The sequence below is a fragment of the Spinacia oleracea genome, chromosome 1 (genome assembly GCF_020520425.1).
Source record: "Spinacia oleracea cultivar Varoflay chromosome 1, BTI_SOV_V1, whole genome shotgun sequence".
Lineage (NCBI taxonomy): Eukaryota > Viridiplantae > Streptophyta > Magnoliopsida > Caryophyllales > Amaranthaceae > Spinacia > Spinacia oleracea.
Window position 1 is genome coordinate 103,973,790 of NC_079487.1, and position 15,763 is coordinate 103,989,552.

At 40.0% G+C, this 15,763-nt stretch overlaps 1 protein-coding gene across 1 annotated transcript; it reads right to left on the reverse strand.

Moving 5' to 3' along the window:
* Positions 1-270: 270 nt before the first annotated feature.
* LOC130465583 (uncharacterized) lies at positions 271-3,522 on the reverse strand. The gene has a single exon (XM_056834398.1). The coding sequence runs from the start codon at positions 3,520-3,522 to the stop codon at positions 271-273; it is 3,252 nt and encodes a 1,083-aa protein (XP_056690376.1).
* Between the last annotated feature and the right edge of the window lie 12,241 nt (positions 3,523-15,763).

Here is a 15,763-nt window from a genome sequence, read left to right on the forward strand (position 1 = left end):
AGTACATCAGTATTGATTAGTAGCAAGATCAGTAGATCAGTATTTAATCAGCATTTAGAGCAGATCAGTTGATCAGTATGAAAAAGATGGGAAAAGCAACAGATTAGAACCAAATCAGTAGATACATATTTAGAGCATCAAAATACTATTGATAAGTAGCAAGATCAGTAGATCAATATTTAATTAGTAGTCAGAATGTGCAGGATCAGTAGCAAGATCAGCAGACCAGTAAAGTAGTTTGAGTTTTCATTTCTAACATAAGAAACCATCTCAATATTTTCTTTTCTTCTGTTTACTTGTATTAGAAGGTTCAGAATCATCATCATCTATCCACATCCCCTCTGTGTGATCATTGCGCACATAGAACTCATCTTCGGGGGCTTGATCATCGGCTAGATCGTTGGGAGGGCCTGATGGACACATGAAAGAAGCATCCTCCATATCATCTATTTCATGAATCTGAAAGGGATGGCGTTTATTTGTTGATAAAACAAAAGACCATCTATTGTTAGCTGGATCAGTTGCATAAAAGACTTGTTTTGCTTGACTTGCCAATATGAACAGATCATCTTTACTACCCGTTCTGTTAAGGTCAATAAGTGTGAACCCATGTCTTTTCTCAAGTCTAACACCACTATTGTTATCAACCCATCTACAACAGAATATAGGAAGTCTAAAAGCACTGTAATCCAATTCCCATATATGATCAATTACCCCATAATAAGACATTTTTGCATATATTGGATTTTTGTCTTTTGTACTGGAGATATGCATAGCTTCTGCCACAATAGTCACACCACTATTTTGATTTGTTATCTCTTTGTCTCTATCCTTTGTGCAAAATGTATAACCATTAATTTGATAGCCAGAATATGATAATACATCCCTACGAGGACCTCGAGACAACCACTTCAATCTATCAGAAATGCTAGATGGTGACTTATCTAGTTCCTTTACAACTTGAACTTGTAACCATTCAATGAAGGTGGAATTATGCTTATCGGTGATCCATTTCTCATTCTTACCTCGATACTGGGCCCTCAAAATATCCATGTGTCTCTCCACATACGAATCAACCTCGGTACTATTGTGTAAAACATACAAGTGTGCCTGGTTCAACATGTCATGGGATATAGTTAACACTTTGCATCCCATAATCCCCTTCCCTTCTATCCCTCCCGAATATCTAGGCTTTGGAATCCCTACAGCTTCAAGCGAAGAAAGAAATTGACTACAATGTTCAATGGCTTCTTCTAGCACGTAGCGCTCAGCAATGCAACCTTCTGGTCGACTTCCATTCATAACATAATCCTTCAAAATCTTCATGTATCTCTCGACAGGGTACATGTATCTTAAATAAGCAGGCCCACACAGTTGGATTTCTCTAACCAAGTGGACAGTTAAATGGACCATTATGTCGAAAAAGGAAGGCGGAAAATACATCTCCAATTGGCATAAAGTAATAATAATGCCACTTTGCAAGCTAGTCAACTTCGACGGGTCAATCTCCTTGCTACATATCTCACTGAAGAAAATACAAAGTTTGGTGATTGCATCTCGAACATGATCTGGTAAAATGGAGCGAATAGCCACTGGTAATAGATGCTCCATGAGAATGTGATAGTCATGAGATTTCATACCTATCAACTTTAGGTCTTTCATTGAGACAAGATTTTTAATGTTAGAAGAATATCCCTCTGGAACCTTAATTCCATGTAAAGACTCACAAAGCACCTTTTTTTCTTTCCTACTAAGAGTGTAGCATGCCGGAGGGAGATAGGTACGACTTCCTTTCTTCTTTACAGGATGCAATTCTTTTCTAATTTTCAAGTGCGCTAAATCATTTCTCGCATTTTCCCCGTCTTTACTCTTGCCGGGCATATTAAGGAGTGTACCAACCAAACTTTCACAAATATTCTTCTCAATATGCATCACATCAAGAAAGTGCCTAACATACAAGTTCTTCCAGTATGGAAGACCAAAAAAAACTGACTCTTTCTTATAGCCCTTACTAGGGAGTTGGTTGGCATTTAGTTTTCCATGTTTCACATTCAACCCTTGCACTTTCTTAAATATCTCATCCCCAGACAAAGGAATAGGAAATTTACCTTCTTCGCACTTACCATTAAAAACCTTTTTCCACTTTCGGTAACGATGCTTCACAGGAAGCCCCTTTCGATTTGCCATGTACACAATCTTGTTAGAGTTAGGTATTCTAATCGAGGATGTGTTCTCATCACATATAGGGCAAGCGTTATAACCTTTGACACTATATCCTGAGAGATTACCATATGCCGGAAAGTCATTAATAGTGCCAAATAGCATGGCTTTTAAATTGAAATTTTCTTTACGGTGAGCATCAAACACCTCTACACCTGACTCCCACAACAACTTTAAATCTTCAACTAATGGTGCTAAATAAACATCAATATCATGGCCTGGTTGCTTTGGGCCCGAAATCAATGTAGATAACATCATATACTTCCGCTTCATACACAAAGCCGGAGGAAGATTATATATCATTAAAATTACCGGCCATGTGCTATGAGTGCTACGTTGATTATCATGAGGGTTCATGCCATCAGTTGCAAGGGCAAGTCGCAAATTTCTAGGTTCAGCTCCGAAATCAGGGAAGTCTTTGTCAATCTTGACCCATTGTGGAGAATCGGCAGGGTGTCTCAACATACCATCTTTCTCCCTTCCATCTGAATCCGCATGCCATGTCAAATTCTTTGCCTCTACTGGAACACTGAAAAGACGTCTGAATCTTGGTATTATTGGAAAGTACCACATGACTTTGGCAGGCACCTTATTTATCTTATATCTAGAAACACTACACTCGGGGCAACTCTCTAATGAGGCATATTCTTTTCGATACAAGATGCAATCATTTGGACAAGCGTGAATTCTCTCGTAACTCAAGCCAATTGAGGTTAGCATCTTTTTAGCATCATAAGTGCGAGAAGGAAGCAAGTTTCCCTCGGGAAGAATCTCATGGAATGCTTCCATGAACTCAGTAAAGCATTTATCGGTCACGCCATTACTCGCCTTAATGCTAAGCAGTTTTAGCACACCAGATAATCTACTAAATTTAGAACATCCAGAATACAATGGTTTCTTTGCATCACTAGACAAGTTACCCAACATCTCTGGACAATCTTGAATGCTTTCTTGTAAGGCATTAATCATTTCTTCTACCCCGTCATCATCATACGTAAGTTCTTCGTGTGTCTCGTCTTCCATCCAAGTATCAAATCCCATACCAGTATCTACGTTAGAAGAAGCATCCCCTAAAACTTCACCGTGGCTTAACCAACACTTATACAGTTGATTAATACCCTTAGTAATAAGATGATCTCTTATAACTTCAACACCAAGTCGAACCATGTTATTGCATTCAACACATGGACACAAAATATTATTCTCATCCTCCGAATGTTCAACTGCAAATGAAATAAAATCCTCTACTCCTAGCTCATAATCATCACTACATCGCTTAGCATGCATCCATTTTCGATCCATAACTGTTATGATATTTTAAAAAAAAAAGTGTAATGATAGCAGAAGAACATATTAGCATAAAAAAGTATAACACCACAATCACAGCAGAATACATTGGCATAAACAAGCTGACATATTAGGATAAACAAGCTGACAGATTACCATAACAAGTAGAACAACACAATCATAGCATAACAGATTAGCATTAACTAACAAAACAATCAAATGCACACTACATGTAATAATTTGTAGTTGGTCTACTCCAGAATCAGCTATCAGGTCTTTGTTGCCGAATGCAGAAATATATTTCTTTAACTCACTTTGAATATTTCTGTAAATCGTAAGATTCCATTTTAGCCACTTCCTAAAATGTTGTTATGTTTTGAATTGGGAATATCTGAATAACTGCAGGTGTTATTTACACACGAGAATGCTGATGTTATCCTTGGGATCGATGACTTAGACATAAAACGGCTAATGCATAACAACAGGTTGAAATTCTAGTCTCAGCAACAGAAATAAAAGATGAGATTAAGATGATGATATGTCTGAATATGAAAGAATAGTAATACCATATGATGTTAACTGTGAGTATGTGACTAATGAAAATCCTCGTAAGTAAGATCATACAGAAGCTTAAGGAATAAGAGCAAGCCAAGACTAGATTTCCCATTTTCCCCTGTATTATATGTCAAGGTGAAACGAATTTTTTTGTATTCAAAATAGTTTTCCACATTTTCATCCCCGTCCCTAACTTACTTTCCTCATCCTCTCAATTATTTCTGATTTTGCTAGCAAGGAACACATACATAAGAAGATGGGGAATAAAAACTGATTTTCATCATGTACATTCTTTAGAAAATAAAAACTCAGTTCAAAATGTTTTACTCCTATCCAAACAGAATTTGAGTGAAAAGGGGGGGGGGGGGGGGGTGCAGCATATAAGGTTACTGAGATAGTCCGCTTTCAAATCCCACATCATCTTAGGTAAAACATTCCAGAAACTCTACCAAGTGAGTTAGCTAATAGCCTAATATTCATATCCTTTGTATGGATTTGTTCACTCTGTCACTTAAAACATTCCAGAAACTCTACCAAGTGAATTAGCTAATAATTGTGAGTGTGTGCAGAATAATGTAGTATGGAAAATTCTAACTTTGTAAGTTCAAATTTGAATAATATAATTTCTCTAATGCATAATTTACAGCAGCTCACCAACACACCAGGGCAAGCAGAGGGAGTTGTAAAGAAGAAGCTACATGAACCAAAATTAGAAGAAAGAACAATAGGTGAAGATATCCAAGTTCGGAACAGACTAGGTGATTATCAGACATTTGATCCTACTGACTATGTGACTCGGGAATCTGTTGGTTCGTATGTATTTTTTCAGCTTCACTGATTTGATAGGTAACATATGATCAACTATAATTCTAATTAAACTCTACTGGTTGAACTAACCACTAACGTGATAAAGCATCAACATGACATTTTCTTAAACCTAACTAAACATGAATTTTTATAGTAATTCAGACGAACAAAAGAAAATTCAGAGGAACAAAAGAAAATACATGAATTTTTCTGCGCTAGTTTCATGAAAAGAAAATTTAGCAGAAACGCAATTCCAGCGCAATCATGAAATCAAATAATGAATGAACCATTATCAAACAGAGAATCAGAACCCAAATCCAAAATAAATATGCGCTAGTCTACCAATTCAGAGGAACAAAACACAAAACCCATAATCAACCCAATTCTAACTGAATTCAAACCTCTCCCCCAAAAAACCAATTCAATACAAATAATTGACAATAATCATGAAATCAAATAATGAAAGAATCATTATCAAAAGAAAGAATCAGAACCCAAATCCAAACTAAATATGCGCTAGTCTACCAATTCAGAGGAATAAAACACAAAACCCATAATCAAACCAATTCTAACTGAATTCAAACCTCTCCCCCAAAAACCCAATTCAATACAAATAATTGACAATAAAAACGCAAAATAAGAACAACAAAACATATATTAATAGAATCTCGCAAAAAAAAAGGGAGATTACCTTGAAATTCAAACTCCGACGGAAGAAGCGCCACCGGGAAAAGATAACGTCGCCACCTAAATCTCCACCACCGTGAATAGCTGCCGCGTAGAGGATTGTGGTAGATTTCTCCGTCTGTGGAGTCTTAGGTTTGAGGTTTTTGGTTTTTGCAGAGTAAAAGAAAGAAACGTGGGAAAGATTTTGTTTTAGGCGGTTCTTTTTTCTAGTTTTTGTTTTGGCTTTTTTTTTTAAAAAAAAAAGTATCTTTTACAGCGTTTTGTTTAGAAGCCTTGTGAAAGAATTGAAATATAATAGCGCTTATCTAATAAGCGCTATCATATGATATTTTTTAATCTTTTGATAGCGAAAGAGATAAAAGCGCTATTAAATAAACGCTATTAAAGGCTATTTCTGTAGTAGTGGAATTAGTATTATGTGTTGCATATTGCTAAAATCAACTCAGATTAGTTTAATAGTTAACGCATGTCCCTTCAATTATTTATGCTGAGCTAGTAAGGATATCCTGCCTCTGGAGTTATCGACGAGCGAAGTACTCCTCTCGGTAGTTACAGTCCCCCGAACCCTCAATCTCTACCTTGCGGGTGTATGTTGAGAGATCCCCACACCAGGGATCACAAGGGAACCTACGGCCGTCGTGGTCAAACATAATTGCACTCCCTTTATGTCACGATAACCGGGTTTTGTCAGTTTTTCTCATTGTCGTTAAAAACTGAATGGCGACTCCTATATTACTAGTCAATTGGGTGTAAAATCACAGGAAATCCAATTACACTTGATTGAATAAAAAGAATCGTCACACCCACGAGGGACGAGGTCACGCATTAGCCTCGTGCTTTTTAGACCCCCTCACAGTGGCGACTCCACTGGGGATAGTGAAGGAAATACTCGTGCTTGTAGGTAGTCAAAATAGCCGAAGGGTGAAACGATCCTACCCCGCGTTTATTTCCCCATCAAGTTGGGACGACCTGAAAATCAGCATATTAATGTGAACAGGCAGAACCGCATAACGAATCTCGGTTCCCTCGGGAGTTGGGACTAAGGATACCTTTTTCCGCCAATAGGGGGTGCATACGCCGCGCATGTTGCCCACTCGGTACTTGTGCAGGTAGTACACCTATCCCGAACCCAATCGCTCGCTCATTAGGTCCCTCTCGCCTGCATGCCCCTTTGGCTTGCACTTGCGGGTTGGCCTCTTGAGCGAAATTCGTCTGTTGAAGACACTACCTCGACCAGGGCATGTGTTGGATCTACGATAGAAGCGGTACCAAGCCAGGCGCAAATACTACCCATAGAAGCCTATCATAAACTACGTGACATATTTAATTTTCAAATCCATGTTTGTAATGTAGTTATGTGTAGCGAACTATGTGACTATGTTATGATTGTGCGTACGAATAATGCTAGACAAATAATGCTAGAAAACCAACGACCTTAAAAGTTGCCCAAACATTCATGAACCAATTGGCCAAAGAAATACACCAACATACGTGTTCCGCAAGCCCGAACGATCGCCACAAAAATAAGCGACGCTCGGGATGGCCTGTAACGAATCCCACAAACGCTGCACAAGGCGTAAAGGACATTATAAGGCAAGCACGCAAAACTAACGTCGCAAAAACAAAAGTATACGCAAACAGAAAACGAGAACCAGCCAGGGACGCATTTTCAACGCCCCTGGCTAGGCGCCAAAGTTTCTCACGCCCACTGCTGGGCGCTGAAGTTGCTGCCTGGCCTTTTGGTCAGGCACAGCAGCCTCGGTGCCCGCGCATGAAAAAATATACGTAGCAAAAAAAACTTTTCGTAAAAATTGCTGCAGGGGCGTATGAAAAGGCACTCGACTCTAAAGGCAACTAAAAAAATAAAAAATAAATAACACTTTGTGTCGTTGTTAGGCCTCCTACGACGACAATGCTCGGCACCAAAACCGAGCATGCTAATTAAACGACCTTGAATGTCACATGCGCAAAATATTCAAAATATAATGTTCGAATAAAGTTTTCAAGAAAAAATAAATGTTCAAATAAATCCGAGTCTAGACTAGGCTATGCCAAAATACAATCCAAATCCTAAGTCTTAGTTGTCTTATCCATAGAATCGGTCCTAATGCTTGGTGTCGTTCTGCAAGTTAAAAAGTTAAACCATATTGAGTCTCCCTTCCTAACATTTAAATCAATGAGCACCCATATGTAATTGTCATCCCTTGCTAAGAATCCATGGCCTCAATACTCTCTCTCACCAATAAAAAGAACATATTATTTAATTCAAGTATTTGCAAAATGGAAACAGTCATATTCTGAAAATCATTCCCCCATAGTCGCACAACCCCCAAAGTGAACCTAAGGTGTTAATACCATTGGCAAAGAAAAAATTAATGGCCCCAAGGCTTATAATCACATTGGGGTCACGACTATCATAGTCCTCTCGAGTCACTCGCTCCTTGAAATACTACTAAGTACGGACTAAAAGATTTTCCATGAATGCAACATGACCAACCATGAAAATACCCAAATCGGCATGCCATAAGGCTACCATTGGGGTAAAAGCAATACACACTAAGAGAGAAGCCGCAATAATGATTCTAGTCTTGCAAATTCGATCTCCCCAATTAACTACCTTGCCAACATTAAGCAAAATGGCGCATGACAAATGAACACCCAAGGGTTAAAATCTAAAGTGTCAACCAACGAAAGTTATGGTCCAATTAGCCTAAGTCTGAGAGTCGCTTGGTCAAGTATTATAGGCTTACGCCACGCCATTATTTTGAGTCTAGGCCACCTCCTTGTATTCATACACGGGTTATAATCAGAAAGATTAATGAAAGTTTGAGTCTAAATCACAACTTCCAATTAAATCCCAGAAACTGGAATCTGAAAAGAAGCAAAAATTATCTTCGATGTAATTCTTTCGTTAAATTTCAATAAGGTAAAAATAACATTTTGAATCTACGCTATTTGCACATTTTAAGAAACGACTAAATACGCTTGCAAAGTAAGACAATTTAAAGGTCCACCCTAGGCCTACTAAAATTAAAGGTCCACTATAGGCCTACCAAAATTAAAGGTCCACTATAGGCCTACCAAACGAGGCTCATTCAGTCTCGCCTCGTGACTCAAAGACCACAACCATCTACCTTTTGGCCTAAATAAAAAGGGGGGAAAACCCGAGCGAAAAAGAAAAATAATAGAAAGAGAAAAGGGAGAGCGAAAAGAGCAAACCATGAAATATTAAAAAGAAAGAGAAAAGGGAAAAGAGCGAGCCATGAAATACTTAGCCCGTACCTCCCAATGTGCGGAATTTACCCAAGTAAACGAAGGAAAAGAATTGAGTTAACCAATCCAAATCATAAAATTCTACGATGTCTACCCTTTCCAATCCTTATGCTCTTGGACGCATTCGCTCTGGGGTCCCTGTTCAGCTCATCTAACCCATCCATGTTCTCATTGCCATAACCCAAGAAACCATTACCTCGACTCTTGTTCTTGAACTGGTTGTCAACCGCAAACCACGCACGGCCATTGACACGTGCGTCATACCCATTATTTCCAAAGCCCAAAACCTGTTCTTACACCACCATTAGCATAATGACCATATAACTTGTGTGGATACATCCTGTTGATATACCCTTAAGCCGTCCCCATACTACTCATTGACCTTGATTGATGTAAACTTGTGACACTAGCTTGAGGCTGCAAATTGTGAGTCCTAGCAGATATAATCCTCATGCTTGACCAATGCCTATACAAATTATCCTATCTCATTCAACCCATCTTTCAAACCGTCTTGAGTCACGAGTAAAAAAGGAAGACAAATGAAAAGTACAAAAAAATAATAAATAATAAAAAAGCAAACTTTGCAAAGCGCCTTTAAAAGCTCGTCTAAAAAGAAAAAGAAGCATTTAGGGGCACCAAAAAAGATCCTCCTAGAAGTCATTTTCAGCGCCCAAATCTGGGCGCCGAAATCATTAGCGCCCCAGCCTGGGCGCTGAATCTCTCTGCTTGCTAAAATTTGTCCAGAAGTGCTCGTCATTTTATCCGCACATGCACGGAAAAATAACGAACACTTAAAGGGGTACAGCACGTATTCAGATATACGTACCACCAAAAAAAAAATATACATGTACTCAAAAAATATATAAAACAAACAAATTTTTGGCTTACGGCAAAGCAGCAGATTAAAATAATAATGAACTTCACTTATCTCATCCTATTTCAAACATTACGGTTCCACCTCAGAACGTACTTGTTTAAAATCAGCATTCTAAGAAACCATTTTCTAGGCTAAGAACTACGCAAGACCTGATTCCAAATTAAATCTATTTAAGGCGGATACGTAGGCAATCCATGATTTGGTCCAACCAATTTGCAAAAATATTAAAGCCCATAGAAAAACAAGAATAAAGAATAGAAGTCCCTTATTGAAATTTAATTACTTGCAACCCAAGTCGAAAGAAAAGTCAAAGGAAGAATCCAAGTCACCAAGATGCCAAAACGAGCACACATCGAAAAATAATAAGGGCACGTACCCTTGCCAGAAGGAGCACTCACACTCCTAGGCACTTAGCCAAGACTCAAAAAGATCGCTTTGCCTCAATTGAATGGGGGCTAGCGCAAGCGTCCATGACCTCTAAAGTACTCGACTTGACCCTCCCTAAAGCGAAATAACTCACTTAAAGACTTTCTTTCACCACTAGACATATTCGTTCGCTTAAAGACCTTCTTTCACCACTAGACACAGTCATATCGCCAACAAGTAGTAAAGGCAGTAAGCTTGCAATAAAGAGGATTGTTCTACGGCGTCGCCCCATCGTTCCTTCGAGCTCAGGGCACCCGTTCATGGTAACTCAAATGCTCGCGAATCCCCTTTGAAAAAAATCAGACATTGTCAATAGGACTTGGCACTTAACCAAGGCTCACCCTACTCAGACATATGACACGGGCACCTAAAATCGAAATCTGAAAGCATCATTAATGGGAAGACATAACAGCAACTGGGGGCTAAAAATTGAAAAGAAAGAGCTAGGGAAAGAACTAAATATACCTTGACCTTTTGTACGGACATACACCAAGTAAATCTAAGTCAATTTGAAAACGGTTTATATTCCCGCAATTCTGGAAAAGATGGCCCTAAAAGCCTAAAGCATATGCCAAACGGGCGCAAGTATATCTTGACGCCTGCACCCTGGCTTCCAGCAAATCCTTAGACAACATTCCAAAAATCGTAACAGTATTTTGATTCACTCATGTAATCCTGTACGAACCCTTCTATAAGTCAACCTACTTAGGACACCTCGGATTGTACACAGTAGGACTCGGATTTTAAATAATTTTCAAATGATTTTTAAAGACTTATTCGGACAAATAAAGTGTCGTTGGTTTAAGCTTAGTGTGCGTCCATCTCAACGTTGCAAGTGAGTCAAAAAGATTTTTAAATATGATTATGGGTAAAGAAAGGCACCTAGCTTTTAGTCAAGGCACACTTCAACATGTGACTACCTTGACCATGGCAATGTCGCACAATACGACATTTACAAGAGAAGTAGCAAATCACTACTCGAACATACCCCGCACTAAACGAGTCTGGTTCAAACTATTCATGATCCGTGTCACCATGAATGCATAAAAACGTATGCAAAGCATTATAGCACCAAGCCAATCCCGTAGCTACAATTGGGGGCTTGAGAAAAACACTCTCAAAATGCTCGAAATAACGATTTTATCGCAAATTCTTGACGCTAATGCTATACATATGTCATAGGGGCTCAACCCTAAGCTTTAATCGTGCAAAACGAACCTTAGAATGGCTACAATCCCTCCCAAATTCTAAAGCACTACTTAGAATATATAAAGTCACCCCACTAACAAGGGTAACTGAAAATCGTGAGTCACCAAAACTCCGATCAAACCACTGCACATAACGCTCGCCCTATAAAGCGCCCGTTACACAGTCTACATCGTTCCAAAGCAAAAGCGAAAGAAAAAAAATAAAAAAAAACTGTCAAAGTTCTGCCCAGAAATCATTTTCAACGCCCAGAGCTGGGCGCCGATATCTTTAACGCCCCAGCCTGGGCGCTGAATATCTCTGCTTGCTAAATCTTGCCCTGATATAAAAACAAGAAAGAAACACCTATGAATCCTCGCATCGAACGAAGTAATAAGCCGTGCAAACCCACGCAGAAGGTGCTACACTTATTCGAGCACCTGAACAAGGCATGATGAAATACTCCAATGCAAATGATATCCCAACACTTGGAGAAATGTTCTAATACATGTTGTTAGGCCACACAAGCCTACGTCGCACCATAAGTTCAACCATCCCATGGTACAAGTCTAAAAAAAGAGAGTAAGGCATATTGCACTAATGTAGGCACGACCAAGAGCACGTATAAAAGGGGCAAAAACTACTTATCGCCCAAATTCAAAATGCAAGCCACACGACTTCTACATTAAGGATTAAAAGGTAGCCAAATATTACTTACCACGGAAGGGATAGCCCGCACCTACACGAGCGGAACCCAAAGGCATCTTTCTCAAAAGAACCTACAAAAATCGTACGCCAAAAGGAAGCATCCCAACATGCATACTTGGGGGCTCCAAGCTACGAAACAACCATGGCAAAATAAAAAAATCTCTCGAAGCAAATGTTTGAACAATCGAAAGGGCACGATGTTTGAGCCCACTTCATGAATGGGCCTGAACCCTATCAAGCTTCTAAGCAAACTATTCAAAATCCGTCGTTGCTCAAAAAAAAAAAATGAAACGATTCAAACAAACTGATTAATGGACCGCACACAACGGCCATTCTATAAACGCTCGTTCGCACATACATATCATCTTTTCTAAGTATCGAACATTTACGAACGCGTTCAAAAGAAAAAAAAGAAAACGAACGAACGAACAAGAGGCCAACTGTGTCATCAAGAAAGCTCGCCATGAATTATTTTCAGCGCCCAACGCTGGGCGCCGAAATCATTAACGCCCAGGCATGGGCGCCGGAAATGATTCCAGACCCAAAAAACAGCCCTAGCTTCTATTCCGCCCTGCCGCATCTATTCGACTCGAAAATTGCCGATTTCTTTACTGGAAGTCGCACCCCACGGCTTCGCTAAAGTAGCACACTACTATAAAAGGTCGCTCGCACATACGAGCATGACCCCAAACATGATTACAAGATGCAAAAAACGACCGACGAGCCCCAGTGCTTGGGGGCTCGCGAAAAATAGACTCCAATGAGGAGCGCACGATCAAAATCACATTCCCGGAATGCGCCATACACCATATCATGTTTGGATATCTCAAAAAAAAAAAAAACAACAGGTTCGACCTCATCGAAAGGTCGTCATTGACACTTGTGCACGGTCCTCTGATCGAAGACCAAGTGGAGCCGTAAAGACTAGCTCAAAATCACGAAAGCAGACGGTCGCAAGACAAAGGTCCGTCTGAACACGTTGTCAGCCCACGTTCAGGTTACAACTAAATTCGAGCATCCCTCGAAAGAATTCACTCTTGAAAGAATGAATAAAAATAAAATCTCAAAAGAAATCACAAAGAACCAAAGAAATAGGAACTTGCCCATCTTCAGTCGCAAGATCGCGTCACAAACCGCGCGAGTTCCCAAATCGAAAAAACGAATTCAGGGACGTCCACCCTTAGCGGACAGGGCTCGCCCACCTTCAGCGGGCGGGGTCTGCGTCACTAGCCGCGCAGGTCCTCAGTTTTCGAAAAAAGAATCTTCCAAAAACAAAATGAAATAGGCTCGCCATCTTCAGCCGGCGGGGTCTACGGCGCAAACCACGTAGGTCCTTATTTTCAAAAATAAACACAAAAACAAATTTCAAAATAGATTCGTCCACTTCTATCGGACGGGGGTGTCCACCCTTAGCGGACAGGCTCGCCATCTTTAGCCGGCGGGGTCTACGTCACAAACCGCGTAGGTCCTTATTTTCAAATTTCAAAAACAGATTCGTCCACTTCTATCGGACGGGGTGTCCACCCTTAGCGGACAGGTTCGCCATCTTTAGCCGGCGGGGTCTACGCCACAAACCGCGTAGGTCCTTATTTTCAAATTTCAAAAACAGATTCGTCCACTTCTATCGGACGGGGTGTCCACCCTTAGCGGACAGGCTCACCATCTGTAGCCGGCGGGGTCTGCGCCATTAAAACCTCGCAGGTCCTTAGTCGCTGCAGCGATAACTTTTGCTAGATTTTCCTTCGTTTTACGTCCTATAAAAACAAGGGTGCTGGATTTTCCTTCGTTTTACGTCCTATAAAAACAAGGGGGTTTTCTCGTTTAACTAGCCTTGAAAATGAGAATTTTTTTAAAAAAACATTTCCTCGTGATTGGGCTTGGCCAGGCCCAATTACACTTTACAGCTTTGATTTCAAAAAACTCTGTAGCTACTCCCAATGACAAAGTGAGGGAGTTTCTACGCACCTTTAGATCCTTCCAATGACAAAGTGAGGAAGTTTCTATACTATCAGTTGACAAGTCCCAATGACACGTGAGGGATATGTCGACACTTCAAGTGATGACCCTTAAGTCAAATGTTATCACTCGGGGGCTCGTGAGACCCTCGCAAAACAGGTCACAATACACCATGGCTTGTGTGACGCACTCCGTCTAATACTTTGACCATCGTCTTACTCCAAGACTCAGTCAAAGTGGGGGCTAACTGTAGACACCTACTTTTGTCCCCATTCCCGCAAGGGAAAGGTTCGATGATGAAAGCATAAATCTCCACTTGACAACGCATCTCCTATAAAATAAACGAATCTCGATTCCCCATTTCATTTCACCCTAAACCTGCTATTTATGGAAACCTGCTAAAATAGTAACTGCCGTAAAAGGTAGCTTCTAAAAGTGGCAAATCATAAAGGATAGAAACCTGTCAGAATTAGGTGTTGCATTCCAACATCATTCCTAAATGAGATAGAAAACTGCGAGAATCCTATTCCTAATATGATTCGGAAATAAGAGTTACGTATTAATTAAAATCCTAACGAGCCTAGAGTTCGTAACGGGCCCAGACGCATTCCGTCATAAAATTGATACGCGCTAAAAGACTCGATTAAATCTCAAACTCTACGGATTTCAGGAATCCGAATCTGACTAAAGAAAACAATCCAGACCCTATTTTCAACGCCTGGCTCTGGGCGCTGAAAATACCTGGGTACGTGTTTTTTCCTAATTCTTTGTGGATTAGAACTCTGCAATTCTATCTTTCCACGAACTCTTCCCTATAAATAGACCCCTAAATTCGACGTGAAAGGAACACACAACACAACACAATTATATTCTGAGTATTGACTCTAACCCTTAGCCTAAGCCTCTCGCTGCGAAATTGTTCACGCGTTCTGTCGCAATCTATCCATAAATCGAACAGAACGTATCTTGTCCCATAATTGAGATTCGTTAAATAAAAAGGAGAAATAGCAAAGTCAAAGTGGTTAGTTTTCTGAGAACCGTGACGCACCTCTCAAAGGTGCGTCGTAATGTGTCCCTTTTCGATGATTTAACTGCTTTCCTCGCCCTTTTTATGAACTGTTAAACTAACCTAATCTGATTGTTCTATCACGCCTAACAAATATAATATTTTTGGGAAATCGGATTATCATGCTAGGTCCCTTAATGCTATTTAAATCAGATAATCACGATCGAATTAGTATTATATGTTGCATATTGCTAAAATCAACTCAGATTAGTTTAATAGTTAACGCATGTCCCTTCAATTATTTATGCTGAGCTAGTAAGGATATCCTGCCTCTAGAGTTATCGACGAGCGAAGTACTCCTCTCGGTAGTTACAGTCCCCCGAACCCTCAATCTCTACCTTGCGGGTGTATGTTGAGAGATCCCCACACCAGGGATCACAAGGGAACCTACGGCCGTCGTGGTCAAACATAATTGCACTCCCTTTATGTCACGATAACCGGGTTTTGTCAGTTTTTCTCATTGTCGTTAAAAACTGAATGGCGACTCCTATATTACTAGTCAATTGGGTGTAAACTCACAGGAAATCCAATTACACTTGATGGAATAAAAAGAATCGTCACACCCACGAGGGACGAGGTCACGCATTAGCCTCGTGCTTTTTCGACCCCCTCACACATTGTTAATTACTCTCTCCGTACCTAATTGTTTTTTTCATTTGCCATTTTACGTGGTAATAAGGAGAATGAAACATTGAGAGTTGATAAACATTTATTAA

Bases quoted from the DNA above. Each gene is read 5' to 3' on its own strand.
- LOC130465583 (XM_056834398.1), bottom strand. From the start codon at position 3,522: ATGGATCGAAAATGGATGCATGCTAAGCGATGTAGTGATGATTATGAG.